Source organism: Gossypium hirsutum, chromosome D04, assembly GCF_007990345.1.
Source record: "Gossypium hirsutum isolate 1008001.06 chromosome D04, Gossypium_hirsutum_v2.1, whole genome shotgun sequence".
Classification (NCBI taxonomy): Eukaryota; Viridiplantae; Streptophyta; class Magnoliopsida; order Malvales; family Malvaceae; genus Gossypium; species Gossypium hirsutum.
The window spans coordinates 45455656-45469400 of record NC_053440.1 but is presented as its reverse complement, the minus strand read 5'-3'; the positions used below and the strand labels follow the sequence as shown (position 1 = coordinate 45469400).

General features: G+C 33.5%; 1 protein-coding gene across 1 annotated transcript; it reads left to right on the top strand.

Moving 5' to 3' along the window:
- Positions 1-10879: 10879 nt before the first annotated feature.
- On the top strand, positions 10880-12093 carry LOC107898408 (thaumatin-like protein). Its single transcript, XM_016823893.2, has 2 exons — positions 10880-11078; positions 11178-12093. Exons 1-2 carry the CDS (start codon positions 11015-11017, stop codon positions 11849-11851), a joined length of 738 nt encoding a protein of 245 aa, XP_016679382.1. The 5' UTR covers positions 10880-11014; the 3' UTR covers positions 11852-12093.
- The last annotated feature ends 1652 nt before the right edge of the window (positions 12094-13745 follow it).

Genomic DNA, 13745 nt, shown 5'->3' with positions numbered 1-13745 from the left:
ACATACCTTAATCACCAAATATGAAAGCCGAACCCTAGCTTAGTCTTTTTCTTTTCTTTTCTTGTTAATATCGGCCAAAGATGAACATAATGGCCTATTTTCATACTTTTATTTTATTATTCCGTTATTTAATTATCAATTTCCATTTTTAACCTTTATAATTTCATTTAAAATCCACTAACCTTAGGCTTTTATGTCCATCCATAATTCAAGGGTATAATTTCAACATAAGGCCCCACATAATGAAAGCCATAGCAATATAGTACTTTAACAATTAGCAAGTCACTTTTGCATTTTACGCGATTAAGTCTTTTTCACAAATTAAGCACACAAACAGATAAATTAAATCACGAAAATTTCACACATGTCAATTCACATACTATAAGCACGGAAAATAATATTAAAATATTTTTTGACTCAGATTTGTGGTCCCAAAACCACTATCCATCTAGTGTCTAAACCGGGCTGTTACAACATCATACAGGACCCAAGAAGAATATATCCTGAATCCGTTTATGGATTTATTCACTTGTAATGTTCATAATGTGGCATAACTAAATCTTGAGTGGATGCCGAACTATGTATGTGTGACTCGTAGACTTAGATGTAAGTAAAAGCCTGAGTTCAAATAGATAAGGAACCGAAAGCTGGTATGTTGGGTGTACGACTTTTGCAACATGTAGTGTCATTCACAATAGTGGAATTCATAGCGTGAGACATGGGTAGATGATATCCTCTCGTTGGCATTACATGGTTGATGAAAAGTAAACGTCGCCATGGGTCATTCGTATTTGTGATGAATGACTTGATTACTATTTGATAGTAATTGACTTTTCATGAAGGAAGATAAAATGGTTATCATGAGATAAAATAGAATCATATTGGGAGAACGAATATTATCCCAAAGAGATTAAGGAGGGTAACACACTTATGGAAAGGTCATTGGACGAGCACTAATCGAGTTGTTTTCATTATGGTATGTCGTTGGGGATAGTTTAGTCACGATACTATAGTAGAATGACTTCATGACTAAATGTGTTTATAATTAATAAGCAAAAAGCTGGAACTTAATTATAAATAATTTGAGCCCCAATTGCATATATCCAATTGGCCCCTCCACTAGTTCATTAAAACTAGAAATGTATTGCATGTTGAACCAAATGAACTAAATAGTGAAATGGAGAAATAGGAAACATTTAGAAACGAATGTGGTTTTTTCCTAAATGAAAATGGAAATGAAAAATAAAAATAATCAGAAAAAATGAATTTATGTTTTTCGAATTAAATGAAGATCGAAAATGAAAATAAACCTTTTGGTCATAGTGAACTATTGAATGCAAAAATATTAAATATATTTTCTCATAAATTCTTTTACGGTAAAATCGCCCTGATTTTAACGAAATTAGAATTTGGTTGAGAAAATTATTTAATTAGAATATATTAGTTTATTTTTGGGAAATAGAAAAAAATCATAAAGTATTAAGTTAAAAGCCATAAAGTACTTGTAATTGGACCCGATATGGAAGAGGTCGAAAAGCCCCTTATGTAATAAAAGGGGACGACAAACCCTAATTGAATTGGGATTTCATTTTTCTAGTTGAAATAAACTTCTAAAATTTAACAAGGGTTATACTTTCTCTCCCTTTAAATAGATGGCATCGGTAGGGCTATACATATAACTTTCAGATATCGTTCTTCTGCCTAAAAATAGAGAGACTTTTATTCTCTAGGAATTAAATATATTTTCCAGAATAACGATTCTGCCGATTTCTATTTGAGAATAGAATTTTTGTTTTCACCCTAAAGAAAAGAAAACTATTTCTAGTTTTGTGTCTAATTCGAATCATTTGAGCCGACATTCGAATCAATTCATGGTACGAAATTATCATATAAGATCGTTTAGTTGAATGTCAAGAACAACAAGGATTCATCTATCCGAAAACATAGGTACGATTTTGGTCTAAGGTTTATTGCTATAAATATCATAAATCGGATCGATTTTCAATTTTTTTATTTTTCGTTGCAAGAAAACCATTTTCAAGTCGGATTATATTTTTCCAACAATTGGTATCAAAGCTACAATTGCGCTATGTTTATAGTTTAAACTAAGACTAAAATTCTCTCTCTTCTTCATATGTGATTATATTTGATAAGATGTGACATTCTCTTAATTATATGCATGTTTAGGGGAATGTATGCGAATGAATGCACGATATTATTTTATTATATTATTATAGTGAAACCTAAAAAGCCAAGACACATTCAAGCTGATCGAGACAATGCAAACCCGACCCAGCCACACCAACCATGGCCGACAGTGGTTCGACGGTGATGATCGGTGGTGGTTCGGCGATGGCAGTGACGACCCAAAAACGGTGGCAAAAAGATGCAACGACAAAAAATGAACCAATATCGTAGTAGAAGTATGTGGTGGAAAAATTTAATACCCAAAGTATGTTTTGTGGTGAATTTTGTAATTTTACAATTTTTATTTTTCTAGGATGGAATCATAGAAACTTTGGCTGGTCAGAGTCATTTAATTTTATGAGATAAGTATAATGATAATTATATGACTGCGAATGTATGTCTATGCATATATGAGATAAACATGCCATATAGATTAGAGAAAATGTCACATGTACTTGTCATGCATATATTGGTCATTCATGATTAAAATCAGACATTAAAAAATCTTGTATGTTTTTAAAATATTGAGTGAGAGAAGGTCCTTAAACAAGACCTACGACCTCCATCAATGGTCTATTGTGATGACATGGCAGTTTAACTACCCTACTGTAGGATTTTCATGTGGATCTCACTAAGGAGATTTCTTGAAAGTATGTAGAAATCTCTTGTGATCATATAATAATTGGACCGACCTTCGTGGTAGGTATTATTACAAGAAGTTCTGTCTTCAAAGAGGACAACTAGTCATAGCATGCTACTCGGTGAGATTTTTCCACGATAACTCATTTGTGGTACATGATACAATAGGTGTTGAGTTGATGGTTATACACTTAAGATCTTCTAGTTAAGTAACTCCGTACGGATCTCTACTTAAGTTAGAAAGATGGCCAAATGTTACACAATTATTAGTACGTGTGAGTGCCTAAGGAATTAGGTTCATGTGCTAATTGGATAGAAATTCATGTTCTTACTAGTTGATCATGATCACCCCACGGTGGCTTGATTTAATGAGTGTTGGAATTATCATTTCAACGACTTACAAATGTTTTCAAGGTTTAGTGTAAGACGCATGCATCATCTTAATTCATATCGTAATGTTGTAAAACATTTTCAAGCATTTTATTAATGTTTTATTTTCAATTCGAAAATGACATCAACTCCCTTACTGAACATACTCATTAAAAATAAACTGAACAAAAATAACTATAAGAAATGGTAAAAAAACCTGATTATTATCCTGAGATATGAGAAACTTAAAATAGTTCTTGATAATAAGTGCACTCCGGCCATTCAAGTTGAGGCTAGAAAGTGCTGGGAGGAGTCTGATGAGATAAATCATTTCTATATGCTGGCAAGCGTGACTAGCACCTTATATAAGCAACTACAGAGTTGTAAGACTGCCAAAGTGATTCTGGATAAGCTAGAAGAAATGTTCGGAGGCCAAGCTGCCTTAGCTCGACAGCCTGTTATAACTACCTTGATGAATGCCTAACAAAAACCTGGTACTCCAGTCAAAGACCTATGATAACTTTCATGGGATACTTTGTTGAGGTAGCTGACAATAAGGCCAATTTGGACCAGAACACTTAGACCGAGATGGTGTTCAAGAGCTTGTCCAAGTTCTTTGCTAGCTTTCGAGTTGCATATAACCTTGGTAACAAAAACCTAACGCTTACACAACTCATAAATGAGTCACAATCTTATGAGTTGATGTTAAATGGCGATCAACCGATCCAAAGAGCAGAAGAAAATATAGTTATCTCTTCTTCCTCAAAAGGGAAGGGAAAGTGTGTTAAGAAAGGCAAGGCTAAAGTCTTTGGGCCACCATAAGTGGAAAGGAAGAAAACTAGAAATGAATTAAGCCACCTTGGGGTAATCATGATCAACTAGTAAGAACATGGATTTCCATCCAATTAGTATATAAATCTAATTCCTTAGGCATTCACACGTACTAATAATCATGTAACATTTGATCATCATTTTAGCTTAAGCATAGCTCATTGGGGAGTTACTTAACTAGAAGATCTTGAGTGTATACCATGAACTTAACACCTATCGCATCATGCACTACAAATGAGTCATCTTGGGATAATCTCACCGAGTAACATGCTGTGACTAGTTGTCCTTTTTGAAAATAGAATTTCTTGATATATTTCATGATAATACATACCACAGAGGTCAGTCCAACTATCGTACGATTATAAGAAAATTTTTCTTCCCTTCAGGAAGTCTCCTTAGTGAAATCCACATGACAACTGTTGGATCATCGGTACACCTCGTGGTGCAGTGGAAAAGTTATTTTGGTGATCATCAACCATGGATCAATGGACGAGGAACGAATTGGGTTGAAACAAAGGTCGAAAATATACTTTTTCAAAAATGAAAGAGTGACGAACAACATTGTTGATATGATTCTTTCGAACAATGTCGATCCTAAGCCACAACAATAATCTCTTGGCCTCTACATAATCCACCCGGTTAGAAATGAACAACAAAATTCTCTTGAAATTTTTAAAGAGAAAAAAAAATTAAAAATGGCTGCTAGACCTTTTGATATTGTTTTTCTTGGTAACCCTAACACACTAAGGGATTTTATTCCTTTTATTTTCTTTGATATCACATATCATAAATAAAATGAGATTATCCTCTTATTATTAGAGAAACAAATGGAAAACCAGATTACGTAAAGTTTATACGAGCTTACTAAGAACTCGTTGCTTACGTAGTTTCTTTCCTTTGTTTTATAGATCATCAGAAGCTCGATTTGGTTGGAAGCTTGTTGGAGACCTATCACACTATTCAGCAGTCAATTTGGTAGTTTTTGATCATTTTGGCCAAGGTTTATATTGGCATGTATAGGGTGTTTTGTAGTGGTATTTTGATGAATGTGTTAATGTTTTTTTGGCATGTATAAGTTTTGAAAGTTATGTTGGATTGGTACCATTTGATGCCTTATCAAGTTATGCCATTTTGGTTACCTTATTATGCATGTTTATAAGGCTCTTTATGGTATGTTTTGAATGGTTTGAAAATGGTTATAAGTGGTATGTTTTGGTAACTAGTTGGAATAGGTTATATTGTATGAAATGGTGCAATATTGACATGTTTTGATAGTTGTTGTTTTGATATATTGTGGTGCTTTCGAATGACATATTGGTTAGTTGAATTAGGATCTTGAAATAGCATCTTGATGTATGTTTGGATGATGTTTAGGTCCTTTTAAAGTGTGCACAGATGGATTAAATGTTTATGCATGGTATGAGTTTGAAATGACTTGATTTTAGGTAAATTTTGGACTTACATGGCTTGGGACACGAGCGTGTGGCACAGCCGTGTGAGGCACACGGCTTGGCGACATGGCTATGTGTCATCTAAGGATTTCATAGGGTTCAAGTCTGTGTGTTATACGGCATAGCACACGGCTGGCACACGGGCGTGTGAGGCTACTTAGAGAGTTACATGGCCTAGCATACGGGCGTATGACACGGCTGTGTGACCCTACTCAGTGAGTTACACGGGCTGTATGTCCTTTGTTCGAAAGTTACACGGCCTGGGGAGATTCCACATGGCCGTGTGACCACTGTTTTCAATTTTTGCAACATTTTCCTAAACTTTTTGTTTTGTTTCAAATTGGTCCTAAATTGTTTCTAAGCTATTTCTTGGGCCTCGAAGGCTTGATTTAGGGACAAAATGTATGAAAATGAATGGTATATGATATAATTTAAAATTATTAAATGTTATGATGTTTAAATCTTTCTAGTATAAGTCTATGTTTAATTAATTAATTAATTTTCATAAACAGGCATAAGACTGAGTGAAGTAACGATATATTTATATATTGAAACAAGTTTAATCACAACAATCTTTAGGTTTTGCAAGGCAATAATATTATTTGATTTTATTACTCATTTAATCTAATTTTATACTTAAGAAGGATAACATGCACCATTTAGATAGTGTGTCAATTAGTTATAATTTCAATATGATTAAATAATTAATTCAATTGCAATCTTACAATGGTAATGCAAGAATAACATAAACATGATTTTTGTGGTGCCCCAAGCCTGGTCGGGACGGTTCGACCTGAATTTCGAATGTCACATTAGCCATTGAAGTGACTTTTTGTTAAAACATCACAAACACACTAGCCAACCATGCACACCACGTATTTGTAGTATTATTCTTAAAAAAAATACCTAATAGCAAGCCTTTTTAGTCACACAATAAAAAACAAGCATAGAAATTCCAAGTTCAAGCTACCTACGAACCCTTTTCGCACACAACCTGGCGAGCATTAGCTCGTGACCTACCCGCAAGCCTAGCTCACAACTTGGTCTTGCGAACCACTGGTTCGATTCTATCGTGGGACAACCTTTCACTTGGCGAGCTCTTATCATTAGTGGATGGACACACGCGAACTCCTTGGTTTGACGCGCTCCCTCACATTGGCAAACTCAACTACTCTAGTGAATTGTCCTATTTTAGAGAACACACTAGGTTGGTGAACTCATCACTAGAGAACCCAGCACTATTTGGCGATCCCTACTGGTGAACTTTTAAGTGGCGTCTCCCACAATTCTGACGAACCTATCAAATTTAGCGAACTAATCTACTAGTGAACTAAGTTTCGGCATACACCTTTTATTTGGAAAACCCTACTAAAAATAGTGAACTTAACCTTAAGGGCGAACACTATACTATGGCGAGGTCCTATTTCCCCCTTGTGACCCTTGGCTCGCGATATGCTAAGTTGGTTCCCAAAGATTTCGCGATTCCGAGCTCATCAATTTTATCAAACGAAGCAATTTCTATCATTCTCTCATTTTAATTTATTTGTGTGTTTGTGCATGAGTAAATTGATTTTAAAAAATATGGAAATTGTGTTCATGGGTGGCTAGATCTTTAGGGAGATTAACAAGCGGATGTGGGAGTGATTAATGAAAGAATTAGAGTTTTCCAATTGAATTAGTTGGTATAAATTCATGTGCGTTGAAATTCTAGGATTGACGACCCTAGGGAGTAATCTAGGATAAACGAGGTCGAGAGATAAGTTTACCAAGTAAATTGTGGATTTATCCCGATCAGGAAATTGAGGTCAAGAGATAAGTGTGTGTTGGTCTATTAGTTAAGTAGTAGAGGCAAAGAGGTAATACTAGTTAATTAATAACTATTTCCCTAATAAAATCTGAATTCTGGAGTTAATTGCAACCACAAAAGTGAGTTAATCTTCTTTCTGTTAATTGAGAGATTTTTTGTTGTTAACTTTGTTTTTAGTAGTTAGTTTTTATTTTACGATCTTAGTTCTCAATTTTAATTATCGTAATATGATTTTTGGAGATTACTATTTAGACCTGATGGTGTAGATAATATATTTATATTTAATTCAACCTCCCCTGGGTTCCATCCTAGGAATACTTCCCTGTATTCCATTGTAACAATAAACTATATTACAATATGACTTGTTTGATTGCAGATACCACATTGATTTTATATCTTTTTATTTGCACGATTTTTACTCTAAATTTTCACACGTTTGGAGGTGGTCAACAACTTAATTACTATTTTACAGTAATTGACTTTTCATGAAGGAAGATGTACTGGTTACCATGAGATAAAATATGATCATATTAGGAGAACATATATTATTTCAAAGAGATTAAGGATATCTTATGAGGGTAAAACACTTATGAGAAGGTCATTGGACAAACACTGATCAAGTTGCATGGTATGCTGTTAGGGAGAGCTCAGTCGCGATACTATAGTGAAATGACTTTGTGACTAAATGAACTTATAATTAATAGGTAAAAAAAACTAGAACTTAAGTATAAATCATTTGAGACTCAATTGCATATGTCCAGTCGGTCCCTCCACTAGCTCGTTGAAACTAGAAATGAATTGCATGATGGATCAAATGAACATAAATGATAAAGTTAGAGAAATAGGTTATATTCGGAAATGAATGTGATTTTCTCACTAAGTATGGAAATGACCTGAGAATTAATTTATGGTTTTTTTAAATTATTATTTAATTGAATTCTTGAAGTTCAAAAATGAATTTAAATTAATTTTTCATTATGAATCCAATTGAATGTAGAAAAATTAAATATATTTTCTCATAGATTATTTTACGGTAAAGTTGTCATGATTTTAACGGAATTAGAATTAGGTTGAGAAAATTATTTAATTGAGAAATTAATTAATTTAAATTAATTGAGAAAATAATATTTAATTTGGAAATAAAAAACATGTATTGGGTTGGAATAAATTATAAAGTGTTAGGTTAAAATCCAAGAATTACATATAATTGAACCCAGTACAAGAGAGACCCAACTCCCTTTAAATGGAATACATGAGACCACAATCTTAGTATTCCTATCTAAGGTTATCGCCCCTCTCCCTAAATAATAAGGTGTTGGAGATTTTTTCTATCAAAATAATATTATTTATATTCTACGAGTTCAACTAGGATTCTACCAACTCTCCCTATAAGTAGATGGCACTGGTAGGTTTCAAATCACACCAACAAAAAGAGAAAAATACAGGTTTCTCTAAAGTTTTCAATATTGTTATTCTGGCAAAAACTAGTATAAGTTTATTTTAAGAATAAATTTTATTTTCTGTGAATTAAATTTCTACATGTTTCTATTTAAGAGAGATTTACTTTCTCATTGAAAGTAAATAAAATATTTCTAGTTCTGTTTGCTCGAGCCCACACTCGAAGCAGTTTGTGGTACAAGAATAGCAGAGAAGATCGTTTGGTTGAAAATTGGGAATGACAAGGATTCGCCTATCTAAAAATATAGGTAGGAATTCGGTCAAGAGTTTATTGATATAAATATCACAAACCGAGTCGATTTTTAAAATTTTAATTTTTCGCTGTATAAAAAACCATTTTCAAACAAGATTTTTTCCAACAAAAAAAACTACACTTTAACCATTTTTTTTACCTCTCATTACACTTCTTTCGCAACAAACATAACACTTGACATATCCGAACTTCATAAATAAAAAATATACTTCCACATTATTCCAACTTGTGGTGAAAATATCATTTATGCCCTTTCCACAATAAAATACAAAAATTACAATTTGATCCCTATGCTTTCCCATCTTTTCAAATTTAGTCTAAAAGTGATTTTCATCGTATTAATTCATATTTTAAATTATTCTCATGAAAAATAATCATCAATACCTCATATTTTCTCAATATGATAAAATTGTATTTTAGTCCTCCAACTTTTCAAAATTTACAATTTGATAATATTTTTTTCCATATTTGCGTATTCACAATTTCTACTTTGATTTCCATCTCCGATATTAATTTAGCTCTTTATCTGACTCATTTTTTAATTTGTTATCTAAGAACTGTACAAAGTGTTTTAGTGAAATTTTAAAACCTTACAATTGACCCTAGTTAGGGAAGCATCAGCAAAAGGATAAAATTATTAGTATCAGTGTGAAGGTAGCTATTGTTGCGGATAAAAAAGTGTTTGGGCCTTAATGGCGAGTGTATAAGCAAAAAGAAAATGTGAGTTATATCATCACTCTTTTCCATTTTCTATACCACATTGAGCAATGTACTAAGCTGAGGATGCAATTATAAGTGAGTTTAAGTAGATTCTCTTTAAGTCTAGGCAAATCATCACTTCTACTATAAGTTTAATACTTCATTAGTAAATCCAGATCAATAAGATGCAGATTACTAATTACCAAATAATAATAATAATTTTTTAAAATTTATTTTACCAAATTTAAGGTTTTGTTTACCATTCAAGTTGAAAATCATTTTTCAACTCAAACCTTGATTTTAAATCAAAACGTTTGATCAATAAGTAGCTTTTCAAACCAAAACTGGATTATAAACAATAATTTTAATCCAAGTTAATAGGTAAAAATTTTTAACTTTTAACTTTGGAGAATGTTTTTCAATAATAAAATTACATTTTTATCCCCTTATTAAATAATCGATATTTTATCTTTTAAAAACACTATCAAACTATTCAATAAACACTCTAAAAACTCTTTTTCACCGTATTTTTAAAATCACTTATTAACCGCAATTATAATCTAAACTAAATAGGCCTATTTGACTATAATAGACGTACATCAATGAAAGAGATTGCCAACCCCAGAGAATGGCTGCTCCAGCTATCCTATAAGTCATACTACTTGCTCTGTCTCCGCCCCACCTCCTTATTGTACAGCCTGATACCTTTCCTATCCATCTAAATCAAGCTTTTATCAATCACAAACACTGAAACAAGTTTGGTTATTTGGGTTTAATATGCTATCTTTTGAGACAAAAGTGAAAGGAAAGAAAATCTTAAACTACACGATTAAGAAAGTAACGAGCATAATCATATCATATATCCTGAATCCCCTTACACTTTTCTCTTTAATTGTAGTTATAATATTATTTCAGGGTATTTTTATTGCAATCTGTAAGTGTTCTTTTTTAGCAGTGTCTGGGATTTGGAATAGTCTCAAGACTCAACCTTTCTGTTTTAGTTTCAAATCACATGGTTTGATATTCTTGAATGGACACCTTTATGCATGTTCAGGCTAGCACTAGCAAAGCTCTGATCTTAAAGAAGTAAATTTTTATTTTTGAAAGAGAAAAGAAACCCCTGATATGAAGCAATGGATATATGCCATGTATCATCAAAGTAGAAAAGAGAAAGGAGAGTAGAAAAAAGAAAGGATAGGACGGCTGGTGATTCAACTGTTGAGATTTCCTTTTCTTGGCCATTCAAGTTAAAAGCTGGCGGTTGTCCAATTCTATCCTAGTGGCTATCTGGAACCCTTGATTGAATTCAAGAACTCGACCATGCCAGTATCTTCGATTTTGCTTTCTTTCTTCCTATATTTGTTAGCACTTTCCTCCATTTCAGGTACATGGTGCACTGTTATATGCTTATTCTTGTAAGTAATAACTTCATATTTTATGTCAAGGATTTGGTGGGTTTTTATTTTTATTTTTTTCATTGCAGATGGAGAGCAAGTTATACTTGTGAACAACTGCAAGGAAAGCATTTGGCCCGGGGTACTTGGCAGTGCAGGTCAGTCCACTCCTAAAAATGGTGGATTCCATCTTGGTAGTGGTGAAGAAGTAGTTCTTGACGTTCCACAGAAATGGTCTGGGAGGATATGGGCCAGGCAAGGTTGTAATTTCAACAGTAATGGCAAGGGTTCTTGTGATACTGGTGACTGCTCCGGACGACTTCAGTGCCAAGGAACAGGCGGTACACCGCCTGCAACCGTGATAGAAATGACTCTTGGGTCATCTTCTTCACCACTGCATTTCTATGATGTAAGTTTGGTTGATGGCTTTAATTTGCCTGTTTTGATGAAACCGGTCGGAGGCGGAATCGGTTGTGGAGTTGCATCATGTGAAGTTGATTTGAACGTTTGCTGCCCATCAGCATTGGAAGTGAAGAAAGGAGCCAAGGTGGTGGGATGTAAGAGTGCCTGCTTGGCCATGCAATCAGCTAAATATTGCTGCACTGGGGAGTATGGAAATCCAAAGACGTGCAAGCCAACGCTTTTCGCCCACCTCTTCAAGGCTATTTGCCCAAAGGCCTATAGCTATGCTTTTGATGACTCTAGCAGCCTTAACAAATGCAGGGCTTCCCGTTATGTAATCACTTTCTGCCCTCCTAAATGAGCAATGGCAGAATAAAACAAGCTTGGTGCCATTGCAGTGTTAGAAAGTCAATACCAATGGATTGTTTTTATGATCTGTACTAGTAATTATTATTAGTTCAAAAACACTTGGATCAGTTAATTTCTCCCCTTCGTCTTAGGAGTATATATGATCTGTCAGTAAAGAACTGGATGAAAAATCAGTTTTCCCCATGTTTTGAAATGCATCTTTCTCCCTTAATAGATATTGATTTTGATAGTGATGCAGGTTGTATTCTGCTTATGATACGGTGACATTTTTGTTAACAATGGTTTAGTTGTCGCAAGACTCGTTAATAAGCGTAGGATGTATATGTGTTTAACCTGGATATACCAAATATTCAATTTTTTTTCTTGACTTTGAAGAGGAAGATAGAGGGTAAAGCAGAAGAAATGCAACTTGAACATAAACTTAGGTCCCGTGCAGGAATGCTTTTAGCACTCTAAAAGCATTTTTACACCGCATAAGCTTTCCCAAACAGTTAAGGGTTTAGAATAAAAAACACTTTGAGCTAAAATGCGAAGTTGGCATGCCCCTATTGCAGCTTTTAGCTTTTGTGGTTTGGGTGTGAATATTTGTGCCATTTTGTGAGTTTTTTTAATCATCTTCAAGCAAGTTATGATATGTTTTTGTTCTTTATTTGTGCAAGCTTAATATCGTAATATGTTAAGAACATATGTATAATGAGTTCTGCAAAGTTCAAAGGTCTTTGAGTTTTCCTGTAGCCAGGTGTAATACCCCTAATCTGAATCCGTCGCCGAAATAGGGTTACGGAGCATTACCAAAACTTACAAATTAATTTTCAGACATTTCATTTCATCTAGCATTCATATTTGAAACCAACCAAAATCAAAACATTAATGTGCCAACGTTGGCCAATTTAACTTATACATGTCATTATAACCAGAATCAAATCATCCAAAATTAATACCATAGTACTCATGAAGCTATATTCATCAACTCACAAGGTGAATAAATTCACAGTATCACTTACATATTATCCCAAACTTAGTAGGACTTTATATAACTTTAACTCTTCATAATTTCTTTATTTTCATTTGCATTTCTTTACTTTCCACACTTATTCCATATGCGTGACACACAAGTCATAAACATATCATCCAATCATAGTCACAAGCTAGTGCATTTAACTAAAGTCTTTTCCGAATTGATCACATGATAAGCCATTTCATAAGAAATTGCATAATTTAAACCATACCACTTTTTCATGAACCCTAGCATATTTTCCCTCAAATACTTATCAATTCAATGCTTCCATTAAATAATCATATTACTATTCAAACAATAGCTTGGCACTTGCCTAAGCATCAAGCAACAACACTAGTTAGTGTACTTGCACACATTACATATAAACTCATCATGCCTAATTTTCTTGTATCAACATATTAAAGATAATCATACATTTATATGTCATGATACATATCATTCCCTTATCGTTTCTTCATAGGTATAAATATCATTCATTTCATTTTTTCGATATTTCATGTACCATCATTTTCATTAATTTCCCGTACATACCGGTAATAGTTCATTTCAAACTCATGTTATCTCACTTCAGAACTTTACCTGTTATATCATTTAAATATCAATGGTTACATTTATTTTAGATCAACACCAATAATAATCTATAAATCTTTCAATTCAACCACATAAATCTTTTATCGTTTCTTTCTGTATCAAAGAACGACTTACGGATATGAGTACATCGTTTTCAGAAGCCCGATTACTGAACTTAAGCTCATGAGAGCTAAACAGATAGTAAACACGAAAGTCCACAACAAATGCTGAACCTCGGTTTACTTGGATAATTTGCCGTCAATTCATCCTTTACATTTGTAATGCCATAACCCAATTA

Coding starts and splice junctions, on each gene's coding strand:
- LOC107898408 (XM_016823893.2), top strand. CDS start 11,015: ATGCCAGTATCTTCGATTTTGCTTTCTTTCTTCCTATATTTGTTAGCA. Junction 11,079..11,177: donor AGCACTTTCCTCCATTTCAG/GTACATGGTGCA, acceptor TTTTCATTGCAG/ATGGAGAGCAAGTTATACTT.